At 45.9% G+C, this 27,025-nt stretch overlaps 1 protein-coding gene across 1 annotated transcript in view; it reads left to right on the top strand.

Moving 5' to 3' along the window:
• The window catches only part of LOC141050276 (NXPE family member 3-like), a 92,323-nt gene that overhangs the window by 52,381 nt on the left and 12,917 nt on the right, over positions 1-27,025 (top strand). The window contains exons 2-4 of the mRNA XM_073547163.1: positions 3,432-3,652; positions 9,124-9,197; positions 11,714-11,917. Coding sequence (XP_073403264.1) covers positions 3,432-3,652; positions 9,124-9,197; positions 11,714-11,917 — 499 coding nt within the window. The remainder of the gene's footprint in view (positions 1-3,431; positions 3,653-9,123; positions 9,198-11,713; positions 11,918-27,025) is intronic.

Here is a 27,025-nt window from a genome sequence, read left to right as displayed (position 1 = left end):
CTTTCTACCTGTACACAGTATGATGGTTTCCTATAGCCACTCTACATATACTGAGATACCAGCACAGCCCTTTCCTCACATGTTTACACATCAAGGGAGGTGATGAAACCAGACACATGCAAGAAATAGATTGATACTAATGTGTAAATATAGATCAATACAGGTCAAGCAATCAGGTTTGAGGGATGTTGGACTAAAGACCCCGCCACACACAGCGACCTCTCCAGCGAGATCGCTGATTTTGTGATGTCACAGTGATCTCGCCAGCGAGATTGCTGTGTGTGACGGGGATCAGTGACCGGCCCCCCTGCCGGGTATCGCTGATCACTCTCCATCGTCCTTGGCCATTATTTGATCGCTGGTCTCCCGCTGGCCAGCGCGCATCACTGCATGTGGCAGCGAGAGACCAGCGATCAGCAACGCTGGACGCTGGTTTCCAATGTAAACAGCGGGCATCCAAGAGCTGCACGGCTCTAGGATACCCGCTGTTTACATTGGAAACCAGCTTGCTCGCTGGTCCTGATCGCTGGAGGGGCTGTCTATGTGACAGATCACCAGCGATCAGCCTAACAATGTCCCAGCGATCCCATCCATGTCGGATCGTTGGTGGGATCGCTGGGACATCGTTATGTGTAATGGGGCCTTAAGTGGTGCAGGTCAAACAGGAGACATACCAGGAGGAGATACAGTTTAAACTAGAAGTTTATGTATGCTTCATAAATAGACACATCTGGACATTTTTCTTAATATTTGACAAGAAATCAGAATAAACCTTTCCCGTTTTAGGTCAATTAGGATTACCATAAATATTAATATTTGCCAAATGCCAGAATAATGAGAGAGAGAATGTTTTAAGACATTTGTATTACTTACTGCAAAGTCAAAAGTTTCCATGCATTTCATTAGTATTTGGTGCCATTGCTCTTAAACTGAATGACTTGGGTCAAACATTTGAGATCTCCTTTCACAAGCTTCTCATCATAGTTGGTCAGAGTTTGGGCCCATTCCTCCTGACAAAACTGGTGTAACTGATCCAGGTTTCTCTTATGACCAATAGCCATCCTAGTCTTCAGACATTTACACTGATTATACCGAACGTGAAGAGACCTACGGGCATTATAGGTAATCTAGAGGCCCACCTCTTGTATGCCTGCGAGCATTATTTATTCTCTCAACAGGGAAGCTTTCTAGCGGAAATAAATTTTATTATTCATTCTGTATTTTTTTGGTAATTCTGTGGTTATTGTCTCATTTTCAGCTGAAGAATGTCTAAATATATTAGCGGCACTAATTATTTATTGTAATATTCATACCAGGTCTCTAGGTCACATTGCGCACACCGGCCTTTTCAGTTTTGACCCTAAATTTTCAATAGGATTGAGATCAGGGCTTTGTGGTGGCCGCTCCAAAACACTGACTTTATCCTTAAACCACTTTGTTACCATTTTGGCAGTGTGCTTCGGGTCATTGTCCATTTGGAAGACCCATTTCTGCACGATCTTTAACTTCCTGGCTGATGTTTTGAGATGTTCCTTCAGTATTGCCACATAATCTTCTTTCCTCAAGATGCCATCTATCTTGTGAAGTGCACCAGTCCCTCCATGTGACATCGGCGGTTGTGCCCGCCGACGCCCCTTCAGCGGCGGCGGCCGCCGCGGTCGCCCCTCACCTGCACGCCCCCGTCCGTCCACGCTCCCGTTCTGTTTTCCCTCTGGCTGCTGTCACTCGCGCCGGTCTTAGGTCGCGGGCGCGCGCCCGTCCCTTCTCTTCGTCTGTCTGTGGGCGTCACTGAGGGGCAAGGCTGGGGATGCACCTCCTGCTCCTAAAGTATTTCAGGCATGTTCCCTATGAGGAAGACGCCTGATGATTGTGTGGTATCCCACACTACTCTGGCCTGCATTCCTAGCGCCAATATCCTGGTTCCCCCTCTCCCTGTGCTGTTTCCTGCCCTCCCAGTCTGCCTCCGTCCCTTCTGTCTGTACATTCCCCTCCGTACTCTGCTAGCCTGCCGTCAGTCTTTCGTACCCCTGTTTCCTGCCTTCTTGGTTCCTCTGTCTTATTCCTATATATATATATATATATATCTCCCTGGGATCTTCCATCTGCACTCCCTCGGCTGCTGTACCTTTCCCTGCCGTCCCTACGGGTATAGCTGCCTGGTTCCCTCCCTCTCGGATATCCGCTGTTCAGGTATCCTAGCTTCTGTCTGTTATCCTGGTTCTGTCTCTTGCCTTGCTCATCCTTCGAGCCGCCCCTCCTGGTACCGGCTGTCGCGGCTCTGACCTCTGTGGTCTTGCCCCTAACGATCCCTGTATAGGGATCGGTCTTCACCTGGTGTGCTCGGCCCGGGGGCTCCAGAGCCATGACCCAGAGGGTCCACTCTCGGACGTAGTCTGCTCCTGAGCGTCACACTCCAGCAGCAAAATAAACCCGGAACATGATGGTGTCACCCCCATGTGTCACAGTTGGGATGGTGTACTTAGGCTTCCGAGCTTCTCCCGATTTCTTCCAAATGTGACCATGGTCATTATTCCCAAAAAGTTCAATTTTAGTTCCATCAGACCACAGGACATGTCTTCAAAAATTTGTTCCTGTGTGCCTTTGCAAACATTATTATGGCCATTTTATGTTTCTTTTGGAGTAATGGCTTATTCCTGGCAGAGTGGCCTTTCAGCCCATGTTAATACAGAACTTGTTTCACTGTAGATATTGACACAATTTTATCAGTTTCTTCCATCATCTTCACAAGGCCTTTTGCTTTTGTCCTTGTCCTTGCACATGTCGGGCCAAAGCACATTCGTCTCTGGGACACAAAACTCGTCTCCTTCCTGAGCAGTATGATGGCTGGACATTCCCATCTTGTTTATAATTTCGTTTAATTGTTTGTACAGATTAATGAGATACCTTCAGGCATCTTGAAATTAGACCCAAGGATGAGCCAGACTTGTGCAAGTCCACAATTCTCTTCCTGATATCTTGGCTGAATTCTTCTGACTTTCCCATGATGCTACACAAAGAAGCAGTGTGTTTCAGGTGTGCATTAAAATACATCCACATGTGTGCCTTTAAGTAACTCAGATGTTGCCTTGATGAAGCTTCCAAACACATGACATCAACATATGAGCAGTCCAGAATTGTGTAAAGGCATAGTAATCTTATAGTATGGAAACTTTTGTCTTTGCAGTAAGTAATAAAAATGACAAGATATTCTCTCTCTCATTATTCTGGCGTTTGGCAAATATTAATAATAATGGCAATTCTAATTGACCTAAAATGAGAAAGGTTTAATCTGATTTCATGTGGATGGAAACTTCTAGTTTCAGCTGTATATACAGATGTATGATTAAGGCTGGATTGATTTTCTTTTATTTCATTATTGATAGTAAATTTAACTCCATTCGTTGTTCTGCTGCTCTGTGACTCTTTTACAGCTTTTCTTCAGTGGCTACTTTGTAAAAAATGGAACAAAAGAAGTTGTGGAATGTAACGTTGATCTTCCTGGTCAAGATGTTTGTGAATATTATGATGAACATAATGAAGAAAAATGGGTGTGTCAGCGACCAAAAACGCTGCCATGTGACGCTTATCGGGACCATGGACCGGGGGGAGTCCGGGATATCTTTAGTAAAGAAGAGCAAGAATTCTTTGTAAGGTAACTGTTCATCATTAGTTAAACTATAAAAAAGCAATTATCATTTACTATTTCATAATAGAATTATGGGTTGTGGAGGAAAAGAGAATAAGTTGGAACCCAGCATGCGCCAGGTCCCTTAAAGGGCACCTGCACCTTTCTCAAGCATTGTTATTTCTTCGGATGCCTCAGCCCTGTGTAACTCGGTAGCCAATCCAGGTTAATCAGGGGCTATTTCTGCACACCTCCTCTATGGGGAGGTGCCTGGTTATTCTGCCCATATCCACTCTATGACTTGGGCTTGCTGCCTCGTGCGCTCATGTCTCTCAGTCTCGCTCCCCATTATCTGTTTGAGCCGCCCCTCTTGGTATCGGCTGCCGTGGTTCTGTGACCTCTGGGCTTGCTCCTGACGATCCCTGTATAGGGGTTGGCCTCCACTAGGTCCGCTCGCCCAGGGGTAGGTCAGTTCCACGGTCCATAGGGTCCACTCTTGTGCTCGCTTCTTTGCAGCGTCACACTATCTCATGCATGTTAATACTTTTTCCATCAATGAGCCATTCTTCTCATGAATGGTAGGGGACGGAACATCAAGACCACCAGCAACATTTAGGAGACAATGAAATAAAATTATTTTTAAAACATTTCATACAATATCATGACGTTTCTGAAAATGTCTTGACAGGCAAAGATTCATATAGTAAACACTATGTTGCCACACATAGCTGCTTACATCAGCAGATTAGAAGTGAGCAATTTGATTAAATGGGAATCAAAACCGAGTTGAATTCTATGAAATTTGCAGGTCCTTATGGATTTAACAATTTGTGATTCAATTCACACCCTTTAATAATAATAATAATAATCTTTATTTATATAGCGCCAACATATTCCGCAGCGCTTTACAGTTTAACAGTTTCAAAACACAAGTCATAAGTAACAACGTTAACAATACAATAATTAAAGCAAAATAAGAAGACCCTGCTCATGAGAGCTTACAATCTACAATGAGGTGGGGGAGGTACAGAGGACAGGTGTGTATTAACAATGTTGTATTTACAATGATGGTCCAGACATCTTGAGAAGGTGGGGGATAGAGATAGTGAATGGGCTACTCATGCACACTTACACATAAAATGATTTTGACTAGTAAAAAAAGAGAGAAGCCAGCACGGCTGGTGGTCAGAACGCAATATATAACGTGCATATGCACATATTAATTTCTAACTGAATTCAAAATGGGATATTTGGCAAAAAATTGATCAATCATTTGAGCCAGCCCGCCACGCCAAGCAATCTCATGTGGGGCAGTCCTACTCCTACGTTTTTTATATTCGCTGTGCCATTGCGGCCTCCTAAATGCATTAAAAACAAGATCACATTTAATGCAATCTGTACCTGAAACATTTCTGAATCACTCCCATGGAGCCAGAGAGAGCAAATGCAGATAAAGGCCAACCAGGTCTGGATATAGACATCTCAGGTTTAACCTCCACACCTGCCTGACCAGCAAACACAGATGAAGGGCGATACAGGTCCAGATACAGGTGCATAATTAAATAGAGTTTGGGGCAGGGCAGGGCTGCTGTGTGTATACAGCAGCCTAGATCAATCACAGTGAACACAGAAAAAATGGCGAACATAACCCAGCGCGCACGGTAATAGTGGCGGTCAACCACAAACCAACATCAAGTAAAAAAAGAGAGAAGCCAGCGCTGCTTGTGATCAGAACGCAATACATAAAGTGCATATGCACATATTAATGATTTTGATTAGTGAACGTGATAGGCCGCTCTGAGCAAATGTGTTTTGAGGGATCGCCTAAAACTATGCAAATTGTGGATAGTCCTAATTTCTTGGGGTAGAGCATTCCAGAGGATTGGCGCAGTGCGGGAGAAGTCTTGGAGTCGGGAGTGGGAGGTACAGATTAGTGCAGAGGTTAGTAGAAAGTTGTTTGCAGAGCACAGCGGTCGGTTAGGCCGATAGACAGAAATGAGGGAGGAGATATAGGGGGGTGCTGCACTGTGGAGAGCTTTGTGGTTGAGAACAAGTACTTTGAATTGGACCCTATAATGAATGGGCAGCCAGTGTAAGGACTGGCGAAGAGCGGACACGTCCGAGTACTGGTTAGCCAGATAGATGACACTGGCTGCTGCATTAAGTATGAACTAGAGAGGGGATAGTCGAGTAACGGGGAGGCCAATTAATAGAACATTGCAGTAATCCAGGCGGGAGTGGATCAATGCTACAGTGAGGGTTTTTGCTGTTTCCATGGTGAGAAAAGGGCGGATTCTAGAGATGTTCTTTAGGTGTAAGCGGCAAGAGCGGGCAAGAGATTGTATATGTGTTGTGAAGGAGACATTGGTGTCAAACATAACACCCAGACAGCGCACCTGCTGCTGGGGTGATATTATAGTGCCACCCACGGAGAGGGAGATGTCATATTTAGGGAGGTTAGTAGACAGTGGAAGCAGAAGAAGTTCAGTTTTGGAGAGATTGAGTTTCAGATAGAGAGTGGACATGATATTGGAGACTGCGGACAGACAGTCACTGGCGTTCTGTAGTACAGCAGGGGTAAGGTCGGGTAATGACGTGTAATGACTGTGTCATCAGCATAAAGATGGTACTGAAAGCAAAATCTTCTGATGGTCTGTCCAATTGGGGCCGTGTAGAGCGAGAAGAGAAGGGGGCCAATGACTGAGCCCTGAGGTACCCTGACAGCTAGAGTAAGAGGAGATGACATGGAACTAGAAAACAAAACACTGAAGGAGCGGTCAGAAAAATAGGAAGAGAACCAGGAGAGAGCAGTGTCTTTAATGACTAGTGACTGGAGCCTAGAGAGTAGGAGATGGTGGTCAACAGTGTCGAAAGCGGCAGATAGGTCAAGAAGAATGAGCAGTGAGTGGTCACCCTTACATTTTGCTGTCAGAAGGTCATTGATCACTTTGATGAGTGCAGTTTTAGTCGAATGTAGGGGGCGGAAGCCGGACTGTGAAGGGTCTAGAAGGGAGTGAGTGGAGAGGTTTCAGGTAAGGCGGGAGTAAACTAGGCGCTCCAAAAGTTTAGAGATGAAGGGGAGATTGGAGACTGGTCTGTAGTTGTTTGTGCAGGATAGGTTGAGAGTGGGTTTCTTTAGTAATGGAGTAACAATGGCGTGTTTTAAGGAGGATGGGAAAATGCCCGAGGGGAGGGACAGATTAAAGATGGCAGTTAGGTGAGTTCTGATGACTGGAGAGAGAGACTGGAGGAGATGTGAGGGAATGGGGTCGGTAGTACATGTGGTCGGACGAGAAGAAGAGAGGAGTCTGGAGACTTCTTCTTCTGTGATGGGGTCAAATGTGGAAAGTGAGCCAGGGGAGATGCAGGAAGGGATGGGAGTAACAGCACTTGGTGGTTAGGAGCTGATTTCCTGACTGATATTATCTATTTTTTCAGTAAAGTGGGAGGCCAGGTTATCAGCACAAATGTCTGTGATAGGGGCTTGTGCTTTTGGCCTGAGGAGGGAGTGAAAAGTGTCAAAGTTTCTTGGGGTTGTTCGCTAGTGAAGAGATCAGGGTGGTGAAGTAGGTCTGTTTGGTGAGGTGAAGGGCAGCGCTATAGGCTCTTAACATAAATTTGAAGTGGATGAAGTCTTCTGGTGTGCGGGTTTTTCTCCATAGGTGTTGAGCACTCCTAGAGCATCGCTGGAGAAGTTGAGTTTGTGGTGTGAGCCAGGGCTGTTTTACTCTGTGCTTGGAGGTTCTGAGGGTGAGGGGAGCTACTAGGTCAAGGGTGCTTCTAAGAGTATCATTGTAGTGATGAACAGCCAGATCAGGACAGTAAAAAGAGGAGATTGGGGACAGTGATGAGTGTAGGGAGTCTGAAAGTGTCTGAGGGTTAATGGCTTGTAGATTTCTGATTGTGTGGTAGGTAGGAGTGAGCTGGCGTGGGCGAGGATTTGTGAGCGTGAAGGAGATTATGTTGTGGTCAGAGAGTGGAAGCGGTGAGTTATTTAGGTGCGAGATTGAACAGAGCCGGACAAAGACGAGATCTAGGGTGTTACCGTCCTTGTGTGTCTCAGAGGTTGAAAGTTGCAGGAGGCCTAGAGAGGTGGTTAGTGATAGAATCTGGGATGCAGATGTGGAAGTAGGGCTGTTAATGGGGATGTTGAAGACTCCCAGGATAAGAGTTGGTAGCTCTGAGGACATGAAGTGCGTCAGCCAGGCAGAAAAGTGGTCAAGGAAGTGGGTGGGTGAGCCTGGGGGCCGGTATATAGCCACTACTCTGAGGGGGAGGGGAAGGAAGAGCCTGATGGTGTGGACCTCAAAAGAAGGGAATGAGAGTGATGAAACTGGGGGGATGACCTGGAAAATGCATTGTGGGGACAGGAGTATGCTGACTCCACCCCCAAGTCTGTTTGTGGGTCTTGTGGAATGAGAGAATTGTAAGCCACCATAGGAAATGGCAGCAGGAGAAACAGTGTCAGAATCCTGAATCCAGGTTTCAGTGAGGGCCAACAAGTTGTACCATTCAGGCTGCTTGCTATCAGTGAATGGAGTGAATACATGCAGGGTGGATCAGTTGATTACCTGTGTTAAGAGAGAAGATGAATGTTAATTCCTTGCCATGGATAACTGTTGTTTTCTTGATGCTTAGCTTCTGTGATGCTTTGCTTATGGGATGCCTGCGTGCATCCCTCAATAAAGATAATATTATTATTGTGCCCTTTTGCACAAATCAAACATTTGCAGCAGTGACAAAAGGCTGACATGATCTCAGGAGTGACTGCACATATTCCACACAATGCCTTTCAGCTTTGGTTTATCACTGACAAATAGAAGAGACTATCAAAGCCTAAAAGAAAATGCATGTCAAGGCTAATAATGTGAAAGCCACTAGCAGCAGTAGAAGCACCAACATCACTTTTGGCACAAGCCATCCCCACCGTAGTTATACTACCAAATGCACGACACATGTGGCCTTCTTGAATTGGCAAGCATATTAAATTATGGAATATGTGGAGCATCACTTGTTTCTGTCACAGGAAGGTCATGTTACCTCTGACAGCGACACCTTCAATTTCAGTTAGTATTCTGCACAGAACAATCTGCCTCATTACAAATGACTAAGAGGGATAATTTTTGGACTGGTTTTCAATTAAAAAAACATTAAAAATCTGTCAATGCAATCTCCTATTAAACAGACTGTTAGTTAATAACCGTTAATATCGATTTCTATGATGTCATTTTGACATCAATAATCCTGCGTTTGTACTAAAGAGATTGAAAAGAGATGGATACAGTCTTATGAGACACCAGAGTGTGACACACATGTTTTCAGAGCAATGGGAGACTTTGCAGCATTGCAATTTACAACAAAGTTATTCTCTGCAAGCTGAAATTTAAGGGAAAAGGTGTTGTACATGGCAAATTCAAATTTTGAAATATTGGATTATCTCTATGTTTTAGCAAAGTGAACCTTCACAATATTAATTTCTTTTTTGTCATTTTTTTCAGTAATCTTATTGATCAAGAACTTTCCACAAATATCAAGCCTTTCAGAGTCCTCCCCCCAAAAAATATTAGTAAAGGTAAATAATCTATCTATTATCTCAATATTATCTATTATCTATCATCTATTATTATATATTTTCTATTATTTATCAATCTATTATCTATTTATTATCAATTATCTATCTACTATCTATCTGTTATCTATTATCTGTCATCTATTATCTATTATAAATATATATTATCTATTTATTATCTATTTATCTATCTATTATCTAGCTACTATTTTTCTATTTGTCAATTATCTATCTATCTATTATCTATCTATCTATCTATTTTCTACTATCCGCTATCTATTTGATAACTCTCTTCTCGACCCTCTCCAATCCGGTTTCCGCTCTTTACACTCCACTGAAACTGCCCTCACTAAAGTCTCTAATGATCTACTAACAGCTAAATCTAATGGTCACTACTCCATGCTAATTCTCTTGGATCTCTCTGCAGCATTCGACACTGTGGATCATCAGCTCCTCCTCACTATGCTCCGTTCCATTGGCCTCAAGGACACCGTTCTCTCCTGGTTCTCCTCCTATCTCTCTGACCGCTCCTTTACTGTATCTTTTGCTGGCTCCTCCTCCCCACATCTTCCACTTACTGTTGGGGTTCCTCAAGGATCAGTTCTAGGTCCCCTCCTCTTCTCTTTGTATACTGCCCCTATTAGTCAAACAATCAGTAGATTTGGTTTCCAGTACCATCTCTATTCTGATGACACCAAATTATATGCTTTTTGTCCTGATATCACGCCTGCCTTTTTGGAAAACACCAGTGATCGTCTTACTGCTGTCTCTAACATCATGTCCTCCCTCTATTTGAAACTGAACCTGTCAAAAACTGAACTCCTCGTGTTTCCTCCCTCTACTAATGTACCTATACCCAACATTGCCATTTCTGTGTGCGTTTCCACCATTACTCCCCAGCAACATGCCTGATGTCTTGGGGTCATACTTGATTCCGAGCTTTCCTTTGCCCCCCACATCCGATCACTGGCTCGCTCTTGTTATCTGCACCTCAAAAACATTTCTAGAATTTGACCCTTTCTTACTTTTGACTCTACAAAAACTCTTACTGTTTCTCTTATTTATTCTCATCTGGACTATTGTAACTCTCTTCTAATCGGTCTCCCTCTTACCAAACTCTCCCCTCTCCAATCTATCCTGAATGCTGCAGCAAGGATTATATTCCTCATCAATCGTTACACTGATGCCTCTACCTTGTGCCAGTCCTTACACTGGTTACCCATCCACTCCAGAATCCAGTATAAACTTATTATCCTCACCCACAAAGCCCTCCATGGCTCAGCACCACCCTACATCTCCTCCCTAGTCTCAGTCTACCACCCTACCCGCGCCCTCCGTTCTGCTGATGACCTGAGGTTATCATCCTCAATAATCAGAACCTCCCATTCCCGTCTCCAAGATTTTTCACATGCCGCACCATTTCTTTGGAATGCACTACCCAGGCTAATACATTTAATCCCCAATCCCCACAGTTTTAAGCGTTCCCTAAAAACTCATTTGTTCAGACTGGCCTACCGCCTCAATGCATTAACGTAAATATCCCCGTGTAACTAATTCAAATTTTTTTATCATAACCATGTTCCTTGCATCATGTTCTCATATGCTTTATACATTTAATAGCCCTCTGTGTCTGTACTGTTACATATTTAGACTGTTATCTGGTTCATGCAGCAACAGGAACACCCGATTCTTACACTATGGCTGGTGCAAACAATAAAAGCAACTGTTACCTTCCACCTTTCTTGTCTACCTTTTTCCTTATAGATTGTAAGCTTGTGAGCAGGGCCCTCATTCCTCTTGGTATCTGTTTTGATCTATGTGTTATTGCTATGCTGTAATCTCTTTTGTCTGTAGAAGTCCCCTCTATAATGTAAAGTGCTGCGGAATATGTTGGCGCTAGAGTTGAGCGAAACAGGTCGGTCAGATTCAAATGTCGCCGACTTTCGTCAAAGTCGGGTTTCATGAAACGAAACCCGACTACAGTGTGAAGTCGGCCATGCGGTCGGTGACCCAAGCGCCAAAGTCGGGTTTTGCCGAATGCTTGCATGTGACTTTTTTCAGCCAATGAGAGAAGTGTAGCGTAGCGTAGCAGGAGCGTAGCTGGAGAGAGAGAGAGAGGGAGAGGGAGATGGAGAGGGAGTGGGAGAGAGAGGGAGAGAAGAGAGAGAGAGATTTTGCCGCCTCTAGGGTTAAAATTCATGCCAGGTGTGTTTACAGTCCTCCACTCACTGCCAACTTTTCTCCCCATTGACTTGCATTGGGTTTCGTGTTTCCCGACTTTTCCCGACTTTTCCCTATAGTCGGCCGATTTCGTTCGACTCGACTTTTGAGAAAGTCAGGTTTCATGAAGTCGCTCATCGCTAGTTGGCTCTAGAGAAATAAAATTATTATCATTATTACTATCTATTATCTATGTAAGCTACCACTGATCAAACTTGATACAATTATTGCTTGTGTTCACTATCAGGCTTCCTAAAATATTAATAATAGTAATAATAACACCGCTCCCATGTTTACAGTTACAAAACTTTGCACATCAGGACTTAAGAATCCGAACCCATCAGGATTTTATTACCAGGACGCCTGGAACTCGCTTCTCTGTTCTAATCAACATTTCAACAATGCAAACAAAGTGGCAAAATGTCTTTCGGACAAAATGGTCTACATGTTTGGAGACTCCACACTCCGAGGCTGGTGGGAATATCTAGTAAAGTTTGTGCCAAGTAAGTTGATAAAGTAATCTAAGTTCTACACTGTATATGTATGTAGCTTTCATGCATTCCATTGTCACAAACCAAAACCTAGACTCACGTGTGTCAGAGCATTAAGTTTGGGTTCGATAATAAATACTGACGAACCTCCATAAACCACATTGTTATCAATAAAGACCATCTAACTCAGGGATTCCCAAACTCCAGGCTTCACGGCCCCCAATAGGTCATATTTTCAGGTTTTCCATAGTGTGGCAAAGATGAGAAATTTCCTGATGATACTTCCCTCACCTGTGCAATACTAATGAAATCCTGAAAACATGATTTGTTGGGGGCTGTGAGGACTGGGGTTGGGGAAACACTGAAACTCTACTGGCATCTGTTATGCGAGGGATGCAACAGTGCAGGAACCTGGGAACACAACGATCACAAACTAGGGTCTTAACTGGTAACCAGAGTGCAATCACAATAGGAGAGTATTTCACTCATATGATGGATTGCAACATATTAACCGCATGAGACAGCTGCAGCAGGACACGGGTCAGAAGACCAGAGATAAGTTTGATCCAGGTAGATGGTGTCTATACCTGAGCTGCCACACGCCTCCTGATGAAGTAATCACGAAACGTGCGTTGGGGCGACTGGATACACACTGGCTTATAATGTAATTTTCCTCCTTTACTGACACACTTGTCTCTATTTTCAATCATGATATAGTGGTGTTTGTATCCCTTTGCTTGAATGTATAGACTGGTTATTTAACCAAAACAATGATATAAGCAATATGGTGGTAACACTGGCTTTTTTGGATAAGATAGAGTTACACGGAACATCTGTTATTATAACACCACAATCAGTCATTTTGTCTTATTTCGCTTTAATTATTGTATTGTTAACGTTGTTACTTATGACTGTTGTGTTTGAAACTGTTTAACTGTAAAGCGCTGCGGAATATGTTGGCGCTATATAAATAAAGATTATTATTATTATTATTATTACTTGTGTTCATATTATCCCAGCTCTTCAAGGACTCTTTGTAATGTTAGCGTTTTTTGCACATTGTTTGTTTCCATAGATTTTCACTTGACAATTTATGTAAAAACAATTTTGTAAACTTATAGCCAGTTAGTTTATTTCTGTGTAACTTGGCAGCCCCTTTACTATGATCTAACATTATTATATAATCATTAATGAAATTGTTATATTTCGGATTATACTCTGGTTCCTTTTGTTCTGTATACAATGATTGAGTTCTCAGTTCAAATTGGAATTTTTTCATAATAGTGGGCAATTTTGTGTATAATGCTCAGCTCAGAGACTTGCAACTTTGCAAATCAGATGGTGCTCGGGCAGACTGTGTTCTTTTTTTTCAAAGCCAAGAGTACGTGCCATACAGTGGGTACGGAACGTATTCAGACCCCTTTACATTTTTGACTCTTTGTTCATTGTAGTTATTTGGTAAATTCAAAAAAGTTCATTTTTTTCTCATTAATGTGCACTCTGCACCCCATCTAGATTGAAAAAAACAGAAATGTAGAAGTTTTTGTAAATTTATTAAAAATGAAAAACTGAAATATCACATGTTCATAAGTATTCAGACCCTTTTCTTAGTATTGAGTAGAAGCACCTTTTGAGCTAGTACAGCCATGAGTCTTCTTGGGAATGATGCAACAAGTTTTTCACCCCTGCCATTCCTCCTTGCAGATCCTCTCCAGTTCCGTCATGTTGGATGGTGAACGTTGGTGGACAGCCATTTTCAGGTCTCTCCAGAGATGCTCAATTGGGTTAAGGTCAGGCCTCTGGCTGGACCTGTCAAGAATGGTCAAAGAGTTGTTCTGAAGCCACTCCTTTGTTATTTTATCTGTGTGCTTAGGGTCATTTTCTTGTTGGAAGGTAAACCTTCAGCCAAGTCTGAGGTCCAGAGCATTCAAAGAGGTTTTTTTTCATCCAGGATATCTCTGTACTTAGCCATATTCATGTTTCCTTCAATTGCAACCAGTCGTCCTGTCCCTTCAGTGGAAAAACACCCCCATAGCATGATGCTGCCATCACCATGTTTCACTGTGGGGATTGTATTGGGCAGGTGATTAGCAGTGCCTGGTTTTCTCCACACATACCTGTTATGAATGAGTCACCGTAGGAGGCAAAAACAGAAATACTAGCTAAGTCCAGAAAACCAGAGAAGTTGGCAGCTATCGGATTGCAGACCCCTGAACCTAACAACAACTAGCAGTAGCCGTGGGGGGTTCCTATGGTGCCCTAGACCCCTCGATCACAGCCGGAGAACTACATAGCCTAAAGACAGAAAGGGAAATCTAAACTGCCCCAGAGCAGACCCCAAAGCAATAGGCAGCCCCCAAAATATAATGACGGTGAAGCAAGACGAAAAAACACTCACACAGATAGAAAGATAGGCTGAGCAAATGATGGAGCCCAAGCTAACTAAATAGGACAGGATAGAAAAGCTGCTGTCTGCAATCCGCCAAAACCCTCTCAAAACAAGAGCCAACAGACTGATAGGGAAAATAGCCCTGAAGACGCTAGGCTTCAAAAAGACTATATCAGTACTCAGGTGTTTTCTGAAGACAGAGCAAAAAGGAATTCAGCTCACCCAGCAGGGAAAGGCAGAAATCCAGAAAAACAAGGCAAAACAAAACCAAAACACAAATGCAAAAAGCAGAGCAGAAAACTTAGCTTTTGAGGAGCAGGAATCAGACTGGTCTCCAAGAATCCCTCAGAGAAATCACCCGCAAGGCAGAAGGGCGTCGGCTGCCTTATATCCAGTCAGCAATTCCAGTCAACAAGTCATCATCATTCTGCTCAGGTGCTTTGTAATCAGCCTCACTACCTTCCTTCACCAGAAGAGGGAGTTCATCAGACCTCAATGGTGAAGGGGAAAATGAACTCACAACACATACCGCTTAGAATTATCACCAAAAAGGTCTTTTTTCCTCTCATCAGACAAGGGAATCTTATTTCTCATAGTCTGAGAGTCCTTCATGTGTTATTTAGCAAACTCTATGCGGGCGTTCATATGTTTGGCACTGAAGAGACGCTTCCGTCGGGCAATTCTGCCATAAAGGCCCGACTGGTGGAGGGCTGCAGTGATAGCTGACTTTGTGGAACTTTCTCCCATCTCCCTACTACATCTCTGGAGCTCAGCCACAGTGATCTTGAGGTTCTTTTTTACCTCTCTCACCAAGGCTCTTCTCTCACGATTTCTCAGTTTGGCCGTATGGCCAGATCTAGGAAGACTTCTGGTGGTCCCAAACTTCTTCCATTTTATGATTATGGAGGCCACTGTGCTCTTAGAAACCTTGAGTACTTAAGAAATTCTTTTGTAGCCTTGGCCAGATCTGTGCCTTGCCAAAATTCTGCCTGTGAGCCACTTGGCCAGTTCCTTTGACCTCATGAGTCTCATTTGCTCTGACATGCACTGTGAGCTGTGAGGTCTTATATAGACAGGTGTGGGCTAGAGATGAGTGACTTTGCCTTTCTTCGGGTCGAGATGGGTTTCATGAAACCCGACTTTCTCAAAAGTCGGGTCGAACAAAACCGGCCGATTATCGTGAAAAGTCGAAGGCCGACTGAAACACGAAACCCAATGCAAGTCAATGGGGAAGAAAAGTCGGCAGTGACTGGAGGACAGGAAACACACCTACAGTGCCCATTTTAATGCCAAAAACGTCAATTCTTATTACTTAACCCCTTAACGACCAGGGGTATTTTTGGTTTTACATTTTCATTTTTCCCTCCCCTTCTTTCCAGAGCCATAACTTTTTTATTTTTCCGTTTATATGGCCATGTGAGGGCTTATTTTTTGCGGGACGAGTTGTACTTTTAAATTACATCATTGGTTTTACCATATCGTGTACTCGAAAACAGGAAAAAAATTCCAAGTGCGGTGAAATTGCAAAAAAAGTGCAATCCCACACTTGTTTTTTGCTTGGCTTTTTTGTAAGGCTCACTAGATGCTAAATCTGACCTGCCATTATGATTCTCCAGGTCATTACGAGTTCACAGACACCAAACATGTCTATGTCCTCTTTTATCTAAGTGGTGAAAAAAAATTCCAAAGTTTGCTAAAAAAAAAAAAAAATTGCGCAATATTCCGAGACCTGTAGCGTCTCCATTTTTCATGATCTGGGGTCGGGTGAGGGCTTATTTTTTCCGTGCCGGACTGACGTTTTTAATGATACCACGTTTGTGCAGATACGTTCTTTTGATTGCCCATTATTGCATTTTAATGCATTGTCTTGGTGACCAAAAAAACATAATTCTGGCGTTTTGAATTTTTTTCTCACTACGCCGTTTAGCGATCGGGTTAATGCTTTTTTTTATTGATAGATCGGACGATTCTGAACGCAGCGATACCAAATATGTGTATGTGGGATTTTTATTTTACTGTTTTATTTTGATTGGGGCGAAAGGGGGGTGATTTGAACTTTTAGGTTTTTTTAATTTCTTTTTATTTTTAAACATTTTTTTTTTTACTTTTGGCATGCTTCAATAGCCTCCATAGGAGGCTAGAAGCTTGCGCAACCCGATCGGCTCTGCTACATATGGGCGATGAGCAGATCGCCCATATGTAGCAGATTTACTGCTGTGCTTTCAGCGCCGACCACCGGGTGGCGCTGAAAGCCTTATGACTGGAACAACCATAGAGGTCTCATAGAGACCTTTGGTTGTCCAGGCAACATGACGCCGAACCCCGATCACGTGACGGGGGTCGGCGATGAGGTCATTTCCGGCCCGGCGGCCGGAAATGCTATTTAAATGCCCGCTGTCAGCTTTGACAGCGGCATTTAACTAGTTAATAGGCGCGGGCGGACGGCGATTCCGCTCGCGCCTATTGCGGGCACATGTCAGCTGTTCATAACAGCTGACATGTCCCGGCTTTGATGCGGGCTCAACATTAAGGGGTTAAGCTTGTCAACCTTAATTTACTTTATAATAATAGTTAGGCATTGAAAACTGGGGGTTATTTAGCTAAAGTGGTGGTGGGGGGTAGGGCTGGCTCCAGATTTTCGTGCGCCCAGGGCCAAAGAGTGTCACTGGGCTCTTTTAACACATGCCACAATTCATGATGCTCTGATACGGCAGAGAAACAGCGGTATAGTACAATGAAAAATACTTCACTTCTTACATCACATGACTGATATCCATTTTAAATTCTCCAATAGCTCCAAAAACAGACAGTATATTCCTCCATCCAGTATTATGGCCACCGCATAGTGCGCTATACAGAGTAATGAGGCCCATATATTTCTCCATACAGAATCATTGGTCCCATAGAATGTTTGAAACAGTATATGATGAGCTCCACATAATGCTACAGTATATGTTGGTCCCCATGGATGAAGCTCCACTGTCTTATGGGCCCAAATAATGGTCCATATATAATGGGCCCCATTTCTAATGCTCCAGTGCATAATGGGCCCTGTAAATGCTGCTCCAGTGTCTGATGTCCACCTTTGGAATGCTCCAGTGTATGATGAGCCACATATATCATTCTCCAGAGTATAGTGCGCCCCAAAAACAGCTGTCCCAACATTGAAAACAATTAAATAAGTCTCCTCGCTAGGGAATCCCTGTACTAGTCTGGACTCCTCGTCGTCCCCATCTTCCATCTCACTGCACTTGGACTGTATAGGCAGAGGGCGTACAGACGTGATGTCATCGCGCTCTCTGACCAGAATGTCACTGTCAGGAAACGCGGAAGACGTCACAGCGGTGGAGCAGGGAGAGGTAAGTATTTTAACTTTGCAAGTGCTGTGATCCTGAGCAAGCAGGGAGGGCACTCATTGGCGATGGCACTGGCACAGGGCCCCTCATAGTACGCCGGTGTGTCTGACGGCGGGTGTGCACCCCCACCGTCAGAGACACTTGATTCTACTATCAGGGACCTTGTGCCAGTGCCGTTGCCAAACAGTGTGCCCACCCACCTGTCCAGGGCAACGGCACTCGCACGGGTACGTGCTCCAGGTTGTGACCCCGGCCCTGTGGGGGGGAGGCAGCCCAGTTAGGGAGGTGGAAAAATTGGCATATGTTGATGTTGGACATTCAGCAGCTGCAAATAGAGTGATTGGAGAAGTCTGCGGAAGAGGAGGACAAAAGCAAGCCAATTTCTGGCAACCTACGTGTCAGCAGGGGAGGGTGGAACAAAATCCTTTGAAACCCATGCATGGTTCATTTTAATGAAGGTTAGATCATCAACATTTTGGGTCAACAGATGGGTCCTTTTTTCTGTCAGGATTGATCCAGCAGCACTGAAGACTCGTTCAGATAACACACTTGCAGCAGGGCAAGTGAGCTCCTGTAAGGCATATTGTGCCAATTCAGGCCAGGTGTCAAGTTTACTGACCCAATAGTCAAAGGGGAATGACCGGTGAGGGAGAACATCGATAAGGGAGGAGAAATAGTTTGTTACCATAGTTGACAACTGCTGTCTCCTGTCACTTTTGATCGATGCAGTATTACCAGTCGTGTGAGCGGTACTTGAAAAATCAGTCCACAACATGGTCATGAAACCCCTGTGTCCAACGCCACTTCAGCTGTGTGCACCACAAACACCTCATTCATGTTGCCCCCTACGGCTTGTTGGAAAAACATCACCGCCGCTGTGTGCTGGGAATGCCTCAAACAAACGGTTTACCAGAGTTGCTTGTTTGTTAGCCAATATTAGCTCTAGGTTCTCCTGTGGCATGATGTTTTGGAATTTGCCTTTATAGCGTGGATCCAGGATGCTGGCCAACCATTAGTCGTCATCGTTCATCATTTTGGCAATGCGTCGGTCCCTTTTTTAGGATCTGCAAGGCATAATCTGACATGTGGGCCAATGTTCCCGGTGTCAATGATGCACTGCGAGTGCTGGGTGGAGGAGCACTTTCTGGCAAATCCACATCCCTGCAGTCACGCACAAACCCTGTACCTGACCTTGCCACGCCAACATTTTTTCTTGCCCCCTGAGAAGCAGCCTCCTCCCCAAAATAATCATCCCCATCATCCTCCTCCTCTTCCTCTTCTTCCCCACCTCGTCCACGAGACTTCCCTGACCAGACAATGGCTGACTGTCATCAAGGCTTCCCTCCTCCTCTTCCTCCTTGGCTGCAGACACCTGCTCCTTAATCTGCGTCAAAGTTTGCATGAGCAGATGCATAAGTGGGATGCTCATGCTTATGATGGCATCGTCTGCGCTTACCCGCCGTGTGCATTCCTCAAAACACTGAAGGACTTTACAGAGGTCTTTCAGCTTTGACCACTGCACACCAGAATACTCCATGTCTGCCTGCAAACTGCCTGCCCGTGTATCCTCCCACAAATGAATTACAGCCTGCCTCTGTTCGCACAGCCTCTTAACCATGTGCAGGGTGGAGTTCAACCTTGTTGCAACATTGATAATTAGGCGGTGCTTGGGAAGGTGGAGCAATCACAGCAGCTTCTGCATATGACTGGAGTGTACGGGCGACCAGCGGATGTGCGAGCACAGTCTTCGCACCTTATGGAGCAGGGGTGTTAACTCCGGATAATTATTGAGGGAGCACTGCACCATCAGGTTAAAGGTGTGAGCCAGGCAAGGTATGTGTCTGAGTTTTGAAAGGGCTATGGCTGCCACAAAATTCCGGCCGTTATCACTAACTACCTTGCCTGCGTCAAGATGTAGACTGCCCAGCCATGACTCAGTTTGTCGCTGCAAGTAGTCGGCCACTACCTCTGCGGTGTGTCTGTCGCCCAAACACATCATCTGCAACACAGCCTGCTGACGCTTACCACTAGCTGTTCGATAGTGGGACACCTCATGTGCAACACTGGCAGCTGCGGATGGAGTGCTCATGCGACTGCGCTCTGTGGACGAGCTTTTGCTTCTGGAGGAGGAGGGTCGAACACCTACAGCCAACTGTTTCCTATACCGTGGGCTCGGCAGCACTGTCCCACCGCCGCTGTCCCCTGTGGACCCTGCATCCACCACATTAGCCCAATGCACAGTGATGGACACGTAACGGCCCTGGCCATGCCTACTGGACCATGCATCTGTTGTGAGGTGCACCTTTCAACTCACTGATTGCTTGAGTGCATGGACAATGCGGTCTTTCACATACACGTGGAGGGCTAGGATGGCTTTTCGCGAAAAGAATTGCCGACTGGGTAGGTCATAGCATGGTACTGCTTATGCCATGAGCTCGCGGAAAGCTTTGCTTTCAACCAACCGGTAGTGCATCATCTCTAACGAGATTAGTTTGGCAATGTGGGCGTTCAAAGTCAGTGTACGCGGATGAGAGGATGAGCTTTTTCTTGTCCTACTCAGAGTCTCTGGTAGGGTGAGCTGGACTTGAGAGCTGCATATGGTGGAACTAGCGGTGGACATGGCGGTCTGAGAGAGGGTTGGTGATGGTGATGGTGTTGGTGGTGTTGCTGATGGCCTAGATTCAGTTTTTCATAGCAATAACATTGTGATTCCATGACTGCTTTGCCCATGCGACGACACCTCGACATTTGCTGCTGGTGGTGTGCTAACTGGTGGGCTTACAGTGGGGGAAGCAATGTAGCGTTGCTGACTACCTTCATTCGGAGCAGGTGCACATGTGGTACGTGAGGTTTGGCAGTCCGTCCATGCTTGCAAGTGTATGGTGGTTAAATGTCTAGGCATGCAACTGGTATTCAAATTTTTCAGATTTTTCCCTCGGCTAAAGGTCTTTGCGCACTTCTTACAGATAACTTTTGCCTGATCATTAGGATTTTGTTAAAAAAAGTGCCGCACTGCACTCTTCCTACTATGGAAGACACTTTGAGGCCTTGACGCTGTGCTAATTTGACCGTCTGGCCAAGCTGTCCTGCAACTCTTTTGGTTTTTGTAACACGTTTTTGGACTGCTACGGTCCTGCCAGATAACAGCTTTTGCGATGTCATTGTCTGCTGCGGATCCTCCTCCTCCTCTTCTGAGCTATTGACAGTGGCACCCTCTTCCCCCAATGAATGCCAATCTGGGTCAACAACTGGGTCATCCATCACCTCCTCTTCAATTTCATGTGCACTTTCCTCTGTGTCACCGTGTAAGGTGGTATAGTATGCGGGAAGGGGCACCTGAGTTTCATCAGGGTCTGATTCTGCCTCAGTACACTGCGAGGACAATGTAGTGCTCTGAGTGAATGTACCAGCAGAAAAATCTAGCAGTGGCTGTGCATCAGTGCACTCCATGTCAGATTCATCTTAGACTGGGGAATTCACGATTTGACTTGCTAACCCAGGCATGGTATGTGAAAAGAGCTCCATGGAGTAATCGGTACTGTGGCCTGCCACATCCTTCACTTTTGGTAGGGGTGAAGGACACAAGGAAAGGTGTTGTTCCTGACCAGGAGCCTCCAATGACAACTCAGTGCTTTTATTTTTTGAAACATCAGAAGAGGAGGCGAGAGAGCTGGAGGCTGTGTCAGCGATGTAAGCCAAAACTTGTTCCTGAAGCTCCGGCTTTAAAAGTGGTTTACCTACTCCCAGAAAAGAGAGCCTTCGAGGCCTTGTGGAGCCAGACGATGATGCAGGCTCAACACCTCCTGCCTTAGGTGCTATTGTTATTTTGCCACTACCAACAAATGCAACACCACCACCACCATCGGGACCAGCTGGCAACCCCCGGCCACTTCCATGGCGTCTTCCACCATACTTGCTCATTTTTGTGAAAATGTACCCAAAATAACACCAGCTATATGGTACTGTAAAACAAGGTAGAAGGTGTATATAGTATTGTGGAGAATTTGAATCTCACTATAGATTTGAGGACATTGAACTATTGTCTCAGGCCCAGTAGAGATTACACCTCAATGTAACAGGCTGAAATTGGATGGTGTATGACAAGGTGGAGGATGTCTATAGGATTGGTGAGATTTTGGATCTCACTAGAGATTTGAGGATGCTAACAATGATGCTCTCAGTCCCAAGTATGGCAGCAGGCAGCCTAATAAGCAGGACTGCTGCACACAAAATTGTGGAAAAATTAACGCTTGGTAACTGGGCAGTGTGAAAACAGCAATGCAGCTCTCAGGGAGCCTTTTAAGGCAGCCTAAGAACCAACAGAGCTGATGCACAAAAATATCCTCCCCTGTCACTGCACACAAACTGTTGTGTTGTACAGTGGAAATCGCTAACAGCAGAAGCAGTTTTTTTGTTCTTCTTCCCTGCCTAACGCTCTCCCTTATTCTGAATCAGCAGCAGCTCTCCCTATGCTAAGATCGGCTGAAGTAAGATGGTGGTCAGCGTTCACACCCTTTTATAGCCCCTGTGACACCACACAAAGTCAGCCAATCACTTGCATGCCCTTCTCAAAGATGGTGGTGACCGATGCCTATGTCATCGCATTGCCCACAGTGTGCGTCCTCCATCATTGGCTGAAAAAGGGCGCTGGAAGCATCTTTTGAAACGCGACTTTGGCGCTCTGGTCGCCGACCTCGTGGCCGACCTCATGTTATGGTCAGGTTTTGTTTCATGAAACCCGACCTCAGCGAAAGTCGCCCACTTTTGAATATGACCGACCCGTTTTGCTCAACTCTAGAGTGCGCCTTTCCAAATCAAGTCTTATCAGTGTAATTACACACAGCTGGACTCCAATGAAGGAGTAGAACCATCTCAAGGAGGATCACAAGGAAATGTACAGCATGTGACTTAAATATGAGTCTCTGAGCAAAGGGTTTGAATACTTATGACCATGTGATATTTTATTTTTTCTTTTCTAATAAATTTGCAAAAAATTCTACATTTCTGTTTTTTTCAGTCAAGATGGGGTGCGGAGTGTACTGTGAGAATCATGTGGGAATAGTGGATGAGGGCAGGTATATCTCGCCCAGATTCCTTTCCTATGTGGCCTAGTCTGGTCAATATCGCACCTGCTTACTAATGGATAATGGGAGGTGGATATAAAAGGATGCCAGGTGGTTGTGTGAGTGTCTCAGCCTGGGAACACAGAGAGCCTGTCTGTGTGAGAGACACACGTGAGTGGAAGCAGTGCCCACTGCAACTATGGTTTGGCTGGACGGGAGAAGCCCGCCAGTTGGTAGTTAGGTTGTCCATTGTTTAGTTAGTGCCGGACAGGCAAGGATTTGTTTTATGTTTTATTTCCTTTTGCATTGCTTTCACCGTTAATAAACCTGACCCAGGGTCAGTTACACCCGAATCCCAGCTCTGCGCCTGAGTTTCATGCTGAATACACGTGACCTTTGACCCCAGCAAAAGCGATCCCGGAGTGTTTTATCACATTGTGGTGGAGAACGCGGGCATCACGTTGCAAGCATGAGCATGGAGGACGTGGTGAAAGCGCTGGTACAGTCCACCGCCGTCCAGCAAGAAGCTAATCGGGTGATGATGGCCCAGCTGAAGGAGTTGGTGGACATGACAGTTGCCGATCGTTCGCTTCTCCAGCAGGTGGCGCAGCGCTTGGCAAGCTTACCTGAGCTTAACCTGGAAGCCGAGTCGAGAGTGATTCACGTGAGTCGTACTGGCAGAAAATGACGACCGAAGATGACGTCGAGGCATACCTGACCACGTTTGAATGGACGGCCGTGCGAGAAAAATGGCCGAAGGCACGATGGGCCGGCCTGATTGCCCCGTTTCTTTCCGGTGAGGCCCAAAAGGCTTATTATGACTTAGAGCCTGAAGCCGCGCAGGACTTTGACAAATTGAAAGCCGAGATCTTGGCCCGGCTGGGAGTGACGACCGCTGTCCGTGCACAGAGAGTGCATCAATGGACTTATCAGACGGATAAACCACCGCGGTCCCAGATGTTCGACCTGATCCACGTGACGAAGAAGTGGCTATAACACGAGGTGTTGACAGCGCCAGAGATAATCCAGAGAGTCGTCATGGACAAGTACCTGAGAGCTCTACCGCCAACCCTGAGGAAGTGGGTAAGCCATGGAAATCCTACGACGGCAGATCAACTGGTGGATCTGGTTGAACGTTACTCCGTGGCGGAAGGACTCCGAGACGACGCTACCCCACCTTGTTCTTCATCATCTCCACGTGGAACCGGTAAGACTGTTCCAGGGAGTAGGGGAGATGGAAAAATCCCTAAGACAGTGGGGGAGGAAAACGGGACTGCCCGCACTGCGAGGCCGAGAGTAACGAACTATGGTCTAAGCAAGGGGCCCGTTAGGTGTTTCCGCTGCCAAGAGATGGGACATATTGCTGCGAACTGTCCGGTCACTACTGAACCCATGCAGTGCGACGTCACAGACTCTAAAAACCGCATGTCTATGGTTGCACGGGTAGTGAGTGTGAATGCCAGTCAAAAGGATGTGGAAAAACACTTGTGTGATTTAACTGTTGATGGCAAAAATGTGGTGGCATTGTTAGACTCGGGAAGTGTGGTGACTCTGGTGAAGGCCAGTCTGGTGTCAGCCCCGACTGGACCATCAGACAAATTTTCTGTAACGTGTGTGCATGGAGACACCTGTTCGTACCTCACCACGGTCATATGCCTTACAACTTCCTATGGGTCTGTGCAACATAAAGTGGGACTCGTCCCGGCGTTATTGCATGATGTTATCCTGGGCCGGGATTTTCCCCACTTCTGGCAATTGTGGGAGAATCAGTTGATACCCCAGGGTAGTAGTGTACATGATTCTTCTCCCAGGGCGCGTGTGGGTCCCGAACCCCTGGAAGAGGTCTCCCCGGAAGACTCTGGGGAAGAGTCTGCGGGAAATGACCTGCAGTTCCCGTTTTCAGTCATGGCGGGTGATACGGAGGAGACCGGGGAAGAGGAGGAGGCCGACAGCCGTCCACCTCCCCGTTTGCCGGATTTAGAAGTTCAGAAAGATGACTTCCAAAGTGCGCAAATAAAGGATCCTACCCTTTCTCAGGCAAAAACAAATGTAAAAGTGATAAATGGGGTACCAGTAGAACCTGGCTCTAGGCTGGCATATCCTTACATGGTTCTGGAGAATGATCTACTCTATCAGATAGAGAAAAAGGGGGAAGATACGGTGCAACTATTAGTCGTGCCAAAACCCTACCGGCGGCAGGTGCTGGACCTGGCCCACGGACATGTGATGGGAGGTCACCTGGGAGTCCAGAAAACCACCGAAAGGATATTACACTGTTTTGTTTGGCCAGGCATGCATCACGATATTCATGTATATTGTGAGTCTTGTCCTGACTGTCAAGCCTCTGCACCTAAGCCCCGGTTCTGTAGCCCTTTGGTACCCCTACCTATTATTCAAGTCCCGTTTGAGAGGATTGGGATGGATTTAGTTGGGCCCCTTCCACGGTCTGCACGTGGACACCAACATATCCTGGTCATCTTGGATTATGCCACTCGTTACCCGGAGGCCATCACTTTGCGTAACACGGCCACCAAGACGATTGCCAAGGAACTGGTGCATGTGTTTAGTCGGGTCGGTATACCAAAACAGATACTCACCGACCAGGGGACCCCCTTTATGTCCAGGATAATGAAGGAGCTCTGCCGATTGTTACAAATCGAACCGTTACGCACATCCGTGTATCACCCTCAAACAGACGGGTTGGTTGAACGGTTCAATAAAACTCTGAAGCAGATGCTGAGAAAGGTGATAGACAAGGATGGGAAGAACTGGGACTATTTACTTCCGTATTTGCTTTTTGCCATCAGGGAAGTACCCCAGTCTTCCACGGGATTCTCGCCTTTCGAGTTGTTGTACGCCCGACGTCCTCGCGGACTGTTAGACGTTGCAAAAGAAACCTGGGAGGGTCAGGTCACTCCATTTAAAACAGTGATAGATCACGTCACACAAATGCAGGACCGTATTGCGGCTGTTATGCCTATTGTCAAAGAACACATGATACAGGCTCAAGGAGCCCAAAAAAGAATCTATGATAGGGGCGGCAAGATCCGTACGTTTGCACCCGGAGATAGGGTGTTGATCCTGGTCCCCACGGTGGACAGTAAGTTCCTGGCAAAGTGGCAGGGCCCCTTTGAGATCAAGGAAAGAGTTGGTGAAGTAAACTACAAAGTATACCAGGCAGGTAAACGGAAACCTGAACAGATTTATCATGTAAATCTGATAAAGCCCTGGAAGGATCGGTCTGCCTTGTCAGCGGAGCTGGCCCGTCCTGTCTGCTCGCATATCGTACCGGAGGTACGGGTTGCAGAGACTCTCTCGGAGCGGCAAAAGACTGAGGTCAGGCAGTTTCTACTTCACAACCAAAAGTTTTTCTCAGAAAAACCCGGGCAGACTATGCTAATGAAACATGACATCGTAACGGAACCTGGTGTCACAGTTCACGTAAAGCCCTACCGAATCCCGGAAGCGCGCCGTGAAGCCGTTTCCCGAGAAGTGAAGGCAATGTTAGAGTTAGGAGTCATTGAGGAATCGCACAGTGCGTGGTCCAGCCCGATTGTGCTAATTCCTAAACCGGATGGCACCATCCGGTTCTGCAATGACTTCAGGAAACTGAATGCGGTCTCAAAATTTGATGCCTATCCTATGCCCCGGGTCGACGAGTTAATAGATCGGTTAGGAAAAGCCCGGTATATTACGACCCTAGATCTAACAAAGGGGTATTGGCAGATCTCTCTGGCTGAGGCTGCCAGAGAAAAGACGGCATTTGCTACACCGGAAGGTTTATTTCAGTATGTGTATATGCCGTTTGGACTGCACGTGGCACCGGCGAGCTTCCAGACACTGATGGATCGAGTCTTGAGGCCACATAGGCGGTACGCTTCGGCCTATTTGGATGACATTGTCATTTACAGCTTGGACTGGGAGACTCATCTCCAGAAAGTACAAGCTGTGATTGACGACCTGTGGGAGGCAGGTCTAACCGCGAACCCCAAGAAATGTCACATCGGGCTAGAAGAAGCCCGGTATTTGGGGTATGTAATTGGGAGAGGTGTTGTTAAACCCCAGGTTGATAAGATTCAGGCGGTTCAGGACTGGCCACAACCTGTCAACAAGAAGCAGGTGCAAGCCTTCCTGGGGATCGCCGGCTATTATCGCCGGTTCATACCCAATTTTGCAGCCATCGCTACCCCCCTGACGGATCTTACAAAAGGGAAAGACTCCGTCATGATTAAATGGAGTTTAGCGGCTGAAGAAGCCTTCCATAGCCTAAAACGGGCACTTTGCTCTCAGCCCGTACTGGTGACTCCGGACT

This window comes from Dendrobates tinctorius, unplaced genomic scaffold, assembly GCF_039654945.1.
Source record: "Dendrobates tinctorius isolate UK_male_01 unplaced genomic scaffold, ASM3965494v1 ptg000151l, whole genome shotgun sequence".
In the NCBI taxonomy this organism is placed as follows: domain Eukaryota; kingdom Metazoa; phylum Chordata; class Amphibia; order Anura; family Dendrobatidae; genus Dendrobates; species Dendrobates tinctorius.
This window is presented reverse-complemented; position numbering and strand designations above follow the sequence as displayed.